Here is a 15,894-nt window from a genome sequence, read left to right as displayed (position 1 = left end):
AGAGCAAAAGGATTGTAAGGGATAAAATTGGTCCTCTTGAAGATCAGAGTGGTCGGCTTTGTGCGGAACCAAAGGAAATGGGGGAGATCTTAAATAGGTTTTTTGCGTCTGTATTTACTAAGGAAGCTAGCATGAAATCTATGGAGTTGAGGGAATCAAGTAGTGAGACCATGGAAACTGTACAGATTGAAAAGGAGGAGGTTCTTGCTGTCTTGAGGAAAATTAAAGTGGATAAATCCCCGGGACCTGACAGAGTGTTCCCTCGGACCTTGAAGGAGACTAGTGTTGAAATTGCAGGGGCCCTGGCAGAAATATTTAAGATGTCACTGTCTACGGATGAAGTGCCGGAGGATTGGAGAGTGGCTCATGTTGTTCCGTTGTTTAAAAAAGGATCGAAAAGTAATCCGGGAAATTATAGGCCGGTGAGTTTAACGTCAGTAGTAGGTAAGTTATTGAAGGGAGTACTAAGAGACAGAATCTACAAGCATTTGGATAGACAGGGGCTTATTAGGGAGCGTCAACATGGCTTTGTGCGTGGTAGGTCATGTTTGACCAATCTGTTGGGAGTTTTTCGAGGAAAGTGGATGAAGGGAAGGCAGTGGATATTGTCTACATGGACTTCAGTAAGGCCTTTGACAAGGTCCCGCATGGGAGGTTAGTTAGGAAAATTCAGTCGCTAGGTATACATGGAGAGGTGGTAAATTAGATTAGACATTGGCTCGATGGAAGAAGCCAGAGAGTGGTGGTAGAGAATTGCTTCTCTGAGTGGAGGCCTGTGACTAGTGGTGTACCACAGGGATCAGTGCTGGGTCCATTGTTATTTGTCATCTATATCAATGATCTGGATGATAATGTGGTAAATTGGATCAGCAAGTTTGCTGATGATACAAAGATTGGAGGTGTAGTAGACAGTGAGGAAGGTTTTCAGAGCCTGCAGAGGGACTTGGACCAGCTGGAAAAATGGGCTGAAAAATGGCAGATGGAGTTTAATACAGACAAGTGTGAGATATTGCACGTTGGAAGGACAAACCAAGGTAGAACATACAGGGTTAATGGTAAGGCACTGAGGAGTGCAGTGGAACAGAGGGATCTGGGAATACAGATACAAAATTCCCTAAAAGTGGCGTTACAGGTAGATAGGGTCGTAAGGAGAGCTTTTGGTACATTGGCCTTTATTAATCAAAGTATTGAGTATAAGAGCTGGAATGTTATGATGAGGTTGTATAAGGCATTGGTGAGGCCCAGTCTGGAGTATTGTGTTCAGTTTTGGTCACCAAATTACAGGAAGGATATAAATAAGGTTGAAAGAGTGCAGAGAAGGTTTACAAGGATGTTGCCGGGACTTGAGAAACTCAGTTACAGAGAAAGGTTGAATAGGTTGGGACTTTATTCCCTGGAGCGTAGAAGAATGAGGGGAGATTTGATAGAGGTATATAAAATTATGATGCGTATATATAGAGTGAATGCAAGCAGGCTTTTTCCACTGAGGCAAGGGGAGAAAAAAACCAGAGGACATGGGTTAAGGGTGAGGGGGGAAAAGTTTAAAGGGAACATTAGGGGGGGGCTTCTTCACACAGAGAGTGGTGGGAGTATGGAATGAGCTGCCAGACGAGGTGGTAAATGCGGGTTCTTTTTTAACATTTAAGAATAAATTGGACAGATACATGGATGGGAGGTGTATGGAGGGATATGGTCCGTGGCAGGTCAGTGGGACTAGGTAGAAAATGGTTCGGCACAGCCAAGAAGGGCCAAAAGGCCTGTTTCTGTGCTGTAGTTTCTATGGTTCGAAGTGTGTCCAGGACGGATTCCTGTCACAGTATGTTGTCAGGCTGACTAGGGGGAATACCATACTAGATCTTGTATTAGGTAACGAACCGGGTCAGGTCACAGATCTCTCAGTGGGTGAGCATCTGGGGGACAGTGACCAACGCTCCCTGGGCTTTAACATTATCATGGAAAAGGATAGAATCAGAGAGGACACGAAAATTTTTAATTGGGGAAGGGCAAATTATGAGGCTAAAAGGCTAGAACTTGCGGGTGTGAATTGGGATGATGCTTTTGCAGGGATCTGTATACTACTAAAACTCTCATGCTCTGTCTGTCTGTTTGTGACCTCCAATCAGCACAAATGCTGCATTACAGCGGCACTTATTTTTGGCTACATCTAATTAAAATGCGCTAACTGACAGAATGCAGGCAAAGTTCAGGGTTATATATTCGTATAAAATTGCTCATTCACCAAAAATCAACAGGCTAGCTTTCACCCAAGACCTGATCGGCCATCATGGAAATCGAGACGCCACAGCCCGACACATGTGCATGGCCAGCCTCAGCAGCAACACCTACCGGAGCAAAAAGGCAGGGCAGCTCTATTTCGAGGGGTCACATTCTGCTAATCATCATCAGCATGTGCAGGATTGGAACAGATCAAACTGCCACTCATCAATAAGAGATAATTAAATCTTATTGTAATGACGTACTTCGAGACACCCATAAAGCCCTTTGCTGCAGTCAAAGAACAGCGGTGACTATTATCACGTCCATTTAGGACAGCGCCAACCACATCATCAAGAATAATCAGCATCCTTTTTGGTGTTACTGCTTTGTATCTTCTATCCAGCACTAGGGTTAAAAAAAAAAGTCAGCCTAATTATGCCACATGGGAAGGGAAGGGGGACATTATGGTCACGAGATGATGCCAAACATCATCGGGAAGCAGCAAGGACAGGGAGAGGACAAGAATCGGATGAGGCCAGGGATGCACGACTCCAGGATCAAAGAGTCAGGACAAAAAAAGATGAGAGAAGAAGAGATAGAGAAGGAGAAGTATGCACATCTCCAGGATCAGAGGCAAACAAACAGAAGAGATGGGAAATGAAAGGGCTGCACGTCTCCAGAATGACAAAAACAAGCACAGAAGGAGGAGAGAGGAAGAGACAAAGAGGCTGAGAAATGCACACCTCCAGAATCAGAGAAAAAGAACAAACAGCAGAAGAGATGAAGAGACGGGGGATGAAAGGACTGCACGTCTCCAGAATGACAACGAGAGGCACAAGCGTGACAGCGAAACCAGAAATGATGCCATCAAAAGTGTCCTTCGTTAAACGAGGAGGAGCGATATTTGCTTTGCTACGCGTCGTTCTTCTTTAATAAACTGAGGTTTTCTACACAGTTTCCAAAGCAAAGCGATACCAATAGCATTCTGGAAAATTTAATGTTCATTCTGGTCACATCAGACTGCACTACCCTTCTCTCAAAGGGTGCCCCAACAGGTCACCCTGTTTTCTAGTAATCATTAAAAAAGAACTGAAATGGCTGGCTATGTTGAAACATTAGTCATGTTTGAACTCTCAACTGCGGTAACTGGCTCATGTATACTGAGCTAATTGAACAGTATTTTGAAGCAAATGAAATAGCCAATGAGAAATGAGTACCAATTTTGTCAAGTGTATTGGGTTTAAAGGCAGACAATTAGCTTCAAAGTTTAACTGCTCTAACCAAACCAGCTGAAATGAGCTTTGCTGATATAGTAGAAGTAATGCAGGAACATCTGGAACTGAATCCATTGTTGATTGCAAAATACTTCAGGTGTCATAAGTGGAACCAAAAGGAAGGGGAGTCAATCTCAGCATACATGGATAAATTGAAGAAGTCTGAGTATTGGCAGCTTGGTAATGAGCACCAAGAGATCACACAAACACGAGGAAATCTGCAGATGCTGGAATTTCAAGCAACACACATAAAAGTTGCTGGTGAATGCAGCAGGTCAGGCAGCATCTCTAGGAAGAGGAACAGTCAACGTTTTGGGCCGAGACCCTTCGTCAGGACTAACTGAAAGAAAACCTAGTAAGAGATTTGAAAGTGGGAGGGGGAGGGACAGATCCCAAATGATAGGAGAAGACAGGAGGGAGAGGGATGGAGCCAAGAGCTGGACAGTTGATTGGCAAAAGGGATATGAGAGGATCATGGGACAGGAGGCCTAGGGAGAAAGAAAGAAGGGGAGGAGGGAAGCCCAGAGGATGGGCAAGGTGTATAGTGAGAGGGACAGAAAGAGAAAAAGGGGAGAGAGAAAAAGAATGTGTGTATATAAATAAATAAATAACGGATGGGGTACAAGGGGGAGGTGAGGCATTAACGGAAGTTTGAGAAGTCAATGTTCATGCCATCAGGTTGGAGGCTACCCAGACAGAATATAAGGTGTTGTTCCTCCAACCTGAGTGTGGCTTCATCTTGACAGTAAAGGAGGCCGTGGATAGACATATCAGAATGGGAATGGGACGTGGAATTAAAATGTGTGGCCACTGGGAGATCCTGCTTTCTCTGGCAGACAGAGCGTAGGTGTTCAGCGAAACGATCTCCCAGTCTGCATCGGGTCTCACCAGTATATAGAAGGCCGCAACGGGAGCACTGGACGCAGTATGTCACTCCAGCTGACTCACAGGTGAAGTGTCGCCTCACCTGGAAGGACTGTCTGGGGCCCTGAATGGTATTGAGGGAGGATGTGTAGCACTTGTACCGCTTACAAGGATAAGTGCCAGGAGGGAGATCGGTGGGGAGGGATGGGGGGAACGAATAGACAAGGGAGTCGTGTAGGGAGCGATCCCTGTGGAAAGCAGAGAGAGAGGGTGAGACACCGAGAGATCATTTATTATTATTTTTTTTAAGAACCTTACAAGAAAGCATCAAAAGTGGCTCCTAACTGAAGCACATCTCATATTTAAAACAGCAGTTGAAATTGCTGTTTCAACGGAAACAGAGGGACGCAATTGAATTGCAGTCGGGAATGAAAGTGTGTGTGAACAAATCTGCAGCAACTAGACGGAGGTCTGCTTGGCTGAACAAATTGCATTACCGTTGTGGCAGGGGCTCACATACAGCTGACCAACGCAGGTTTAAAGGCGAATCTAGCAGAAAATACAAAAAAGTAGGACACATACAAAGAGCATGTTCAACAGACAAAAATAAATAGACTGCCCAGGGAAAAGTAAAATATAAAAAGTCAAGTTGCAGTTTCAAAAAGAGCACTAATCTTCATGCCGTTACTGGAAAATCTGATAATGATGAATGTGGCACAGGAAAGGGCGGCCTTGAGATTAACGTACAATGTGAAAACTAACAGGAGACAAGCACTACGGCTTACAGCAAAAATTAACAGCAAATGAATTAAAATGGAATTGGACACTGACTCAGCTATTATGGTCATTCCACAAGACAAGTTTGAACAGTATTTCAAAAACACTAAACTAAAGCCTTAGGGCTAGATATCTAACAAAGAACATATGCTGAGGAAAAGATAACTCTGGGAGTGACATTCATAATAATGAATTACAGCAACCAACAAGCCACGTTGGGCTTGTATGTGGGAAAAACAGGAGGATCAGTATTATGGGGCCCTAATTGGCTGAAACAATTATAACTTGATTGGATATCCATTGACAATTTGCATGCCACATCCCCTACAATAGAATCAACTAAAGGTAAATTAAGGTACTGGATGATGCCACAACCGTCTCCATGCTGTACACCATGCACTGTTCCCCAAAGGGCAAACAGATGTGTGTCAACCGCTGCGCTTCCGGTTAGAAAGCATATTGGACCGAAGGAGGACCATGGTGCTCAGAGGAATCATGAAACTGATGAAAGCAATGATCCGACCACAATAGTTTTTGTGAGCAACATATCTGAGAAAGCTTCTGATATGTTAATCAGGCAGTTGTTTGTGAAATGTGGCTTGGTTTTAAGCTGGAAGAGTTCAAAGCTTCAGAAAGTTGCATGCGTTCAGCTTTTGTGAGTATAAATAAACACAATCTACTCTGCGTGCATTAAGGTTATTGCATGAATTTCAAGTGGGAGACAAAGAGCTGCTTGCAAAAATAGATGCAAAGACCAAGCCTAGCAGGATGAATGCAAGGCCAAAAAGGAAACAATTGAGAAATGACAACAGAGAATGCTATAGATGAAGAAACCAAGGGAGATCAGATTAGAAAAGGAGCAATGGAAGGATTACTAAGAATACTCCAGTGAACTAAGTGGACCTTCTCAAGATCAAGATGCACAAACTCAAAGAAAAGGGAGAAGAAAGATAAAGAATGTGAGCTGGAAGGAGAAAGGTGTGAAAGAAAAGGAATGAGAGAAAGAAAAGAAAGGGAACAAAGTAAACCCAGAGAGAGAAAAACTGAGAAAATGAGAAGAAAGGTTTCCAGAGCTGTTAGAACCACTTCCTGTGGTCTCAGAGTCAACTCCTACAACCATCAGAGAAGGCCCAGGGATTGAGATTGTATTCACAGCCACAAGTCTCACCTGCCAAGCACAGTGACCTCCCTCATCAGAAAATGCATTATCCCATGGGTATAAGGCATCTTTTACAGTAATTAAATCTTTAGGCATGAATGGGACAATTTAAAATTTACCATGCTGTGGAAGTCTATATAATAGTTGTATCATATTGTCTATTATGTATGTGAGCTGAGATGATTCTACATTGAGTTGGAGTCTATAGCTAAGCAGGGATGGTGTGTATTTAATATTTAAGTAACATTTGAGTAATCTTGTAAATATATTGTTTCATAAAGCATTCTTTGTTTATATAATTCATTATGGTTATATGTAAAAATAAGTGAATTGCATATGTGATGATGGTGATAGGTACGCACCTCATTTAAAGTAAAAAAAAAGTGCAAGACCCATCTCCCAACTCTTGGTTTCCTTTCAATTAGTTTAACGTTTTGAAGCTATAAAACATAACATCATTAAATGTTCCTCATATGACAAGTCTTTCATTCCTGGAATCATTTTCATTAATCTGCTTTGAACCCTCTCCAATGTCAGCATATCCTTTCTTAAATAGGGACCAAAATTTACTCCCAATACTTCAAATGAGGCCTCACCAGTGCCTTATAAAGCCTCATTACATCCTTATTTTTATATTCTGGTCCCCTCAAAACAAATGCTAACATTGCATTTATGTTTCTCATCACCGACTCAACCCGCAAGTTAACCTTTAGGGAATCCTGCACGGGGACTCCCAAGTCCCACTGCACCTCAGATTTTTGAATTTTCTCTCCATTTAGAAAATAGTATACGCTTCTATTTCTTCTACTAAAGTGCATGACCGTATACTTCCCAACAGTATATTCCACCTGCCACTTCTTTGCCCATTCTTCTAGTCTGTCCAAGACCTTCTGCAGCTTCCCCTTTTTTCTCAGCACTACCTGCCCCTCCACCCATCTTGGTATTGTCCATAAGCTTAGCCACAAAGCCATCAATTCTGCCATCCAGATCACTGACATGCAAGGTAAAAAGAAACCATCCCAACACTGACCCATATGGGACACTTGTCACCAGCAGCAAATAAGAACAAGGCTCTCTTTATTTCCACTGTTTGTCTTCTGCCAGTCAGCTAATGCTTTAGAGGTTTAGTCATGAGGCAAAACTCTAGAGCAAACAGGAACCAAGGCATTCCTGTAGGACAAGGCCTTTTCTTTGTATTAAAGCTATAAACAATAATTTCAGCTCTGGTGTGAAAAGTAGGACAGGAGAAAATGAAACAAGCGAGTGCTGTGACAACATGCCAAGATCCAAGTGACAGAAGTAGCAGCTAGGCATATGCTGCATGTTTTTCTCCTATCAAATCCCCATGTCCACAATAAGAACACACTAGGCACAGAAGTCTATCATAGTCTTCGTGGAATTCTTAAAACTCCAATTCCCTTCAAAACATTATTTTGTAATAAAGTTAAATCACATTACCTCTGCAGTAGTTGAAAAATTCTAGGCCATTATTTAGGTAATCATGTAAGCATTATGCATATCTAAATCCTTTTTTTAAGAAAGCTAAAGAGTTAATATGAAAAGACAAACACATTTGTCGGCAGGGTACTAAACAGAGATGAGAAGATACTTCGTCACACAGAAAGTGGTTCTTGCTTGAAATGCATCATCAGGAATAAAAATTGAGGGAGATTCAACAATATATTCAAAAGGTAGCTGGCTAAATACATGAAAATTGACAAAAATAGTAACTTAAGGTTTACAGACTTATTGGCCAGTTTGAAAGGATCATGTAAACAGAGATTAAATGCAACTGCAACATTATATAATATACATCAAGCACAAACAAATTTAATTATGGGAAATTATTTAAATATGGAAAAATCTTGGTATCAGGGGTACTAAGGCTGAATGATTGCTCTTGAAACAAAAATATTTTAATTCTAACAGACTAAATTATTACAAGGCTCTTTTTTAAAGCAATTTTGTCAAAATTAAGGTCATACTATATCAAGGCAGCTATACACACCTTGATCAAGATGATATATTTAAGAATGCCTTAACAGAGGAAAAAGTCACTGTGAAAAGGAATTTATAAACAGAATTCTAATGTTACAGACCTTCACAACGGCAAATAAGTTCAATTCCAAAACAGCAGAACTAGAGAAGGAACACATTCAATAATAAAGTATGACTATGACTAATAAGTTGGAGGAATGATATAGGACTAGGCCAAGGAAATATTTGAGAATACAGTCAAGAAGAAGTAAAACCAAAAGTTAGTGAAGGTCAGCAATTTAATGAATGTTATGTAAGCAGAAATAAGTGATTTTTAAATTTTGTTTTACATTGGGAGGCATTTGATAAGGCAGTTCTGAAACTTAAAACTTCAGTTTGAAAAGATGTTATTCTACAAGTACCAAAGATTTAATATCAAGCCAAATTGCATTAACATAGAAAACTGAGATGGGGATTAAAATCATTGGAGAAATTCGCCCTAATGTTTGTAATTCATTCCAGTTATCTCCACTTTAGCAATCAAAATGCAAACTTGGCACTGAAAAAGGCTAAGATCATTTTGATACCCGAGAAAGTTACTATGATGTAATAACTGAAAACACTTAACAGCATATGGTTTTCTTTTTATAGTTCTGAACTTTCATTTGTTACTAAATCTGAATACTTTCTCTGGTAGACACAAAATTCACTAAGTTGAATGTAATTGGAGGTGTTTAATATTTAAAGTAATGTAATAATGTATTACTATCCCTCCCGTGCAAAAATATTAGTGTCATCAAAGAACAAAATAAACGTCCCAGTTGGAAAACGTTGCTAAAATAACAACACATCCCCTTGATCTACAACATTTCTAAATTTTGAATTAATAGTGCATGATGTGTAAATAGATGACATTGTCCTACACTTAAGCAGAAAAACACCTTCTGGCCCCGTGTCAATCTCTGCACTTACCTTGTTTGCACGGATCTGTCTGTATATGTCTGTCTGCTGCCGTATTCGGTATTCTAGGTCAGACACCTGAGCTTGCAACCATGTCCAGCGGTTGACAATTGCTGCCCTTTCCACAGCCCATTTCCACTCCAAGCGACGGTGTCTGTGAACAAATACTAATATGAGGATTTCTGGAGAATGAATCGATTGCCTATTTTAACCTCTGTTTAAAATAGATTAAAAATATATATTTATTATAAAGGCCCACTGCAGCAAGATATTGAACTGCATTATCCAGGTACTATGAAAAAAATTGCTTGTGTCACCTCAATTAGCTCAAATCTTATTAATTGCAGTTTGGAAGATTCATTCATCTACTCCAATAATGGAACTGACTGCAGTTCCCATACCTGAGACACGCATACGCTGGGAGATTCTGCATACTTTTAAACAATTAATGTATGAGGAACAAGGAAATAATGCACATTTGCACAGGGAACTAGAACTATGCAAATAGATATCTAGTTTTACATCATTTCCCAAATAAAGCAACAAACTTAAATAATTTCAGCTTTTCAAGTGAAAGGAAAAGATTGTACGAACTGTCCAAGTCCAGTTCACTGATTTGATTCACTGGATAGCTTATCAAGTGGCAATTCTGCATTTACATGGTCCAAACAACATGAAGTACAATCTCACCCAACTCTCTCACATTCCAGTGGCAAAGCCTTTAGGTTGAATAAATAACAGAACAAAAAAGGAACAGATGTCAGACACCTAACCTAACCTTTCAAGATTCCCCTGGAAAATAGCTGATAGGCCCCACTTCTAAATTCCTCCTTTCTGCCCATTACACAAAGCCCTCAATTCTACATTATTTGAATCATTAATTAATCTACCTCCTCATAAATACCTCCAATGATCTAATCGTCACAATCTTAAGTGGTAGGGAATTGCAGAAACTCCCCACCCTAGAATTGTACAGCATGGAAATAGGTCCCACAGCTTACTGTGCCTATGTCAACCAGCATGTCTCGCAATACTAATTTCACTTGCTTGCATTAAGTCCATAATCTCTCCATGCCTTGGTCATCCAAGTACCCATCAAGGTGCCTTGTAAATCTTGTTATTGTTCCTGCCTTCACTATCTCCTCTGGCAGCACATTACAAATACCAGATACAGTGTGAAAAATTTACCCCTCAGATCCCCTTTAAATCTCCTCATTCTCATTTTAAATCTGTGCCCTCTCGCTTTAGACAACCCTACCACTGGCTATCTACCCAAGCTAGGCTTTTCATAACTTTATAGATATCTATCATGTCAGCTCTCAGCATTCTTTACTCTGGGGCAAAAGAACCTTGCCTATCCAACCTGTACTTACAAATCATGCCTTCTGATCCAAGCAGCTCTCCCTTTCCAGCTTCATCACATCCTTCCATAGAAAGGTGAGCAGAACTGCACACAATACTCCAAGTGCAGCCCGTTTTGTACCACTGTAACATGAATAGTTATAGTCATACAGTATGGAAATAAGCCCTTCAAAATACTGCTCCACACCAACCAAAATTCCTATCAAGTTAATCCAATTTGCCCACATTTGGCCAATATCCCTCTAAACCTGGGGTTACCAAGCTTTTTTTATGCCATGATCCCCTACCATTCACCAAGGAGTCTGTGGACCCCACGTTTGGAACCCCTGCTCTATACTTTTTCTATCCATGTACTTGTTTGAGTGCCTTTTAAATGTTGTTAATGCACCTGCCTTAACCACTTCCTCTGTCAACTCATTCCATATGCTGACTACCCTCAGGATTTAAAAAGTTGCCCCTCAGTTTCTTATTAAATCTTCCCCCTTTCACCTTAAACTTATGCCCTCTATTACTTGATTCTCCAACCCTGGGAAAAAGACATTGCACGTTAACCCTATCTATGCCAATCACAATTTTATAAACCTTCTACAAAATCACCCTCATTCTACGATGCTCCATTAAAACAAGTCCAAACCTGCTCAACCTTTCTCCGTAACAGAGTCCTGGCAACATCTCATAAATCTCCTTCATACTCTTTCCAGTGTAATTCCCAATGCTATGTAATATTTAATGCTTCAGCTGATGAAAGCAAGCATACCATATGGCTTTCAAAGCCATCATGTGTACCTTTTCTCCAGTTTAAAGAAAAATAATGTACTTTTTACCCCAGGGCCTTTCTGTTTTAACACTCCCCAGGGTTCTGCATTCACTGTACTTGTCCTTGTCTGGTCTACCTTCTCAAAATGCAACTCTTTGCACTGACCCAAGCTAAATTCCACCTGGCTGTTTTCTCAGCTGGTCTGTATCCTGTTGTAACATTTGACAACTTTCTTCACTGTTCACTATACCACGAATTTCAGGGTCATTTGCAAATTTACCAGACAGAAGACATTACTCTAAGCTTTAATTTAAAATGACCACTTCCTTCTCTCAAAACTATGTCCTCTCAACATCTAATAAATCAACATCTAACTATCATACCCCTAAGCAAATAAAGTTACTCACTGGGTTACTCGGACAGGAAACATTTTACCGATTGAGGACAACGGTAGCAAAAACCACCACTGATAAATTCATATTTGGATAGTAGCATCTGGAAATATAGCACTATTCTTTATCACTGAAGTAGAACTTGGAAGTTGCTAACCAACACTAATGGAGGACCAGCATCAGAAAAACCACAGTGATTCAGGGAGGTGGCTCATCACATTGAGTTTGTTGCCATATGCTGAACTTGCCATCAAAACTCATATCCCATAAACAAATAAAAAAATTCCATCATGTCTTTCAAAAGGCCTAATAGCTGTATAAATTCACTGATCCAAATTTTGAAACCTGAGTATTTTGTTTCCCAAGGAAAACGCTCAAAAATTAAATACCGGGGAATGCAATAAGCCAAGTAAAATGAAAGCATAAGTGTACAATTTCATAACTCTTAAATCATAACACGAGACAAAAAAAGTTACAACTATCAACAATACCCATTATTAACATAAACAAACCACAAAGCATGCAATTAAACTGTACAGACCATAGAGTACCAGTCCTATACTCTATCAACCCTCAGCACGATTAAATCTTTTAAAGTAGTGAGTCATGAAAAATTGACCACCTTTTTCCAGAGAGAAAACTCAACTGTACTTCCCAAAGATAGTGAGTGAGGCACAATGACACAAATAAGGCCAACAGTTATACTGACATACAGTCATTACAGATCAGAAGTAATGTCTCCTCCTCGCTGACAATCAACACAGGCTCAACAATGCACTGCTCTACCCCTTCTAAACTGATGACTGCGTGGCTAGGCACAACACCATCTATAAATTCATCACTGACATAACTGTTGTTGGCAGAATCTCAGATGGTGACAAGGAGGTGAATAGGAGTGAAATGGATAGGATGGTTAAGCAATATTACACACAACATCAGTAAGAGCAAGGATTGATTATGAAAGGGGAAATTGGGAAGACACACCAATCATCAAGGGGTCAGGAGTGGAAAGGGTGAACAGTTTCAAGTTCCAAGGATTCAATATCTCAGATGATCTATCCTGGACCCAACATAGTGATACAGTCACAAAGATGGCATAGAAGCAGCTATACTTTATTAGGAATTCAGGAGATTTGGTATGTCATCAAAGACTCCAGCAAATTTCTACAGATATACTGTGAAAAGCATTCTGACTGGTTACATCACAACCTGGTATTGAGGCTCCAATGCAGAGGACCAAAAAAAAACTGCCAAGGTTTGTTGACTTAGCTAGCTCTTGGGCACTAGCCTCCCACCATTGAGCACATCTTCAAAAGGTGGTGCCTCAGGAAGACAATATCAATCATTAAGAACCCTCAACATCCAGACCTGCCCTATGTTCATTACTACCATCAGGGAGGAGATACAAGAGCCTGAAAACGCACACTCAAATGTTTTTTAGGAACAGTTTTTCTCCCTCCGCCATCAATTTCTGCATGATCCATGAATACTGTCACAATTTTGCTCTCATTTGCACCATTTTTTTAATATATTTCTTACTGTCAATAAATTTCATGATATATGCCACTGATAATAAACCAGATTCTGATGTAAACAGCAGCAGAGACTTGCTTCAAATATCTGAAGTGGCTGATTTGATTGATTTTATTCCCCATCATCTGAATTCATTTGTAGAATATTACTAGGATTTTGAATTTTAAGATTAGACATCAAACATACAACAAAACTCCAGTAATACATGATCTGATTACTTCAAGATTCCTATGGTTCAGCATCTGGCTTACCAGGTCATGGTTCCCATGCTATCCCCAAGACTCATCAGGGTACTAATCCCTGTGCTCACCTGATATTCATTGTGTCCAATTCAACATACTCCTCTAGAACTCACAAGTGACCCAGTTCATGTGCAATTTTAACCTTACTCAGTTGACTGGAAAATTTATTATAAAACTATGTACTGTACATGTTTTAAAAAATCACAAGTGTGCTGCTTTATTAATAGGAATTACATCCAATAATTCCAAAAAAATTTGCCAGTTGGCACGAAAACTTTGAGCATGTAAGGTATTTGGAGTTTCGCTGTCTACAACGTCAGTGCATTCCATATTCTACAATGCATGAATAATCCTATCAAAAACTAAAGGAACAGTTAAGATAAGTAACATTGTGCCATGCAGCAGAAAAATCCAATTCCATATTGAGTTAACAGTGAAGTGAAAGTGTGCATCATTTTGTTTAACAAATGAAAATGCCAAGTAAAAGGGCAAAAGAAAAAAAAAAATCTGCCAGACTTAAATGATAAAACTACAACATTAAACCGTATTGGTCCACAGATATCATAGAGATATTTACTCCCACCCTGTCTCCCGTAAAGACCAATCCATTCACCCAGTTCCTTTTTGTCTGTCATTTTTGTTTCAATGACCAGACTTTCCTCTGAAATGTCTTCCTCCTTCCTGAACCACAGCTGCCCTTCTAACACCGTGGGTGGATTGCATCTCATGTATTTCACAACTATGCACTTAACTCCTCTTCTCCCAGTCAGAGGTCCTTTGCTTCTCATCTTTGAACACATTCAAGGAATAAACAATTGCTGCCAGATCCAACACGATTCTACCAAATATTCCCCTCTCCTCCTTTTTGGACATTCTCAAACCACTCCCTTTATGACTCCAGCTTTTAATTGCTTTCTTTCTCCAATTGCAACTCCTTTCATAGAAACGTAGAAAACTTGCAGCACAATACAGGCCTTTTGGCCCACAAAGCTATGCCAATAATGTCCTTAGTTGAGAACTACCTAGGCTTACCCACACCCCTCTATTTTACTAAGCTCCATGCACCTATCCAGGAGTTTCTAAAAAGACCCCATCGCTTCCGCCTCCACCACCACCAGCAGCCCATTCCACGCACTCACCACTCGCTGCGTAAAAACACTTACCCCTGACATCTCCTCTGTAGCTACTTCCAAGCACCTTAAAACTATGCCCTCTCGTGCTAGCCATTACAGTATATTCCCATGCAATCCCAAAAGAAGATGCAACATCAGCTTATTTATCTCTTTCTTCCCACCATTTACGGTCCCACAAATTTTTCCAGATGAAGTTACAATTCACTTGCATTTCTTTCTATTCAGTGTATTCTCAGTATTGTCTGTAGTAAGCTGGAGAAACCAAAATTTAGATGAAGTAGCTCCTTTGCAGAGCACCTATGCTCAGTAAGAAGAAGGGAGCATGAGCTTTGTATTGCCTATCATTTTAATCTTCCATCCCAATTTGTGACAAAATAAACTGCTAAAATCAGGGAAACACAAGCAATACCTCATTTTGACCAGACATGCTGCAGCAATCTGGATTCAATATCACATTCTTCAAATCAGCATTCTCTCATTCAATGCCTGTAACAGTATTAGCAGTTCTGTTGCAGTCATCCATCTTGCTGAATTATTCCCTTTCCATTAATACAGCCTGATCTACTGGATGCATCACATAGTCCAGCTACCATCAAATCATAGAAACATAAAAAACCTACAGCACAATACAGGTCCTTCGGCCCACAGTGTTGTGCTGAACATGTACTTATTTAGAAATTACCTAAGGTTACCCATAGCCCTCTATTTTTCTAAGCTCCATGTACCTATCCAGGAGTCTCTTAAAAGAGCCTATCGTATCTGCCGCCACCACTGTTGCCGGCAGCCCATTCCACACACTCACCACTCTGCGTAAAAAAACTTACCCGACATCTCCTCTATACCTACTTCCAAGCACCTTAAAATTGTGCCCTCTGTGTTAAGATCCTTAACTTCCAGCTGAGTGGACATCCCCAAAAACTTATCCCGAGCGATGCTGTTCTCAGTTTAGCATAGATATTCACTTTATCCTATCCATCTCTCCTGCCAGCTTCTCTGCAACTCACAATCTTATTTTTAAAATCTCCCCCCCAAGAGTCTACTGCCAAAAATAATACATTTCTTTTTCTATAGATGTTGCCTAACCTGCTGAATACTTAAAAAGAATTTTCTGTTTCCATTACCAGATTTCCAACAGTTTTTTTTTATCATTTTCATTTTGATCAACAAGATAGAGCAGGAATATTATATGAATAAAGCAATATAAAGTCTGCTTTATACTACACTAAAGCCTGCACTAAAAATTAAGA

At 40.2% G+C, this 15,894-nt stretch overlaps 1 protein-coding gene across 1 annotated transcript in view; it reads right to left on the bottom strand.

Annotated features, from left to right (window-relative positions):
- The window catches only part of LOC134351061 (KAT8 regulatory NSL complex subunit 1-like), a 173,342-nt gene that overhangs the window by 39,712 nt on the left and 117,736 nt on the right, over nt 1-15,894 (bottom strand). Inside the window, exon 2 of the mRNA XM_063057102.1 lies at nt 9,241-9,382. Coding sequence (XP_062913172.1) covers nt 9,241-9,382 — 142 coding nt within the window. The remainder of the gene's footprint in view (nt 1-9,240; nt 9,383-15,894) is intronic.

Source organism: Mobula hypostoma, chromosome 1, assembly GCF_963921235.1.
Source record: "Mobula hypostoma chromosome 1, sMobHyp1.1, whole genome shotgun sequence".
In the NCBI taxonomy this organism is placed as follows: Eukaryota; Metazoa; Chordata; class Chondrichthyes; order Myliobatiformes; family Myliobatidae; genus Mobula; species Mobula hypostoma.
The sequence above is the reverse complement of the archived record's forward strand: the minus strand, read 5'-3'. Positions and strand labels throughout refer to the sequence as shown.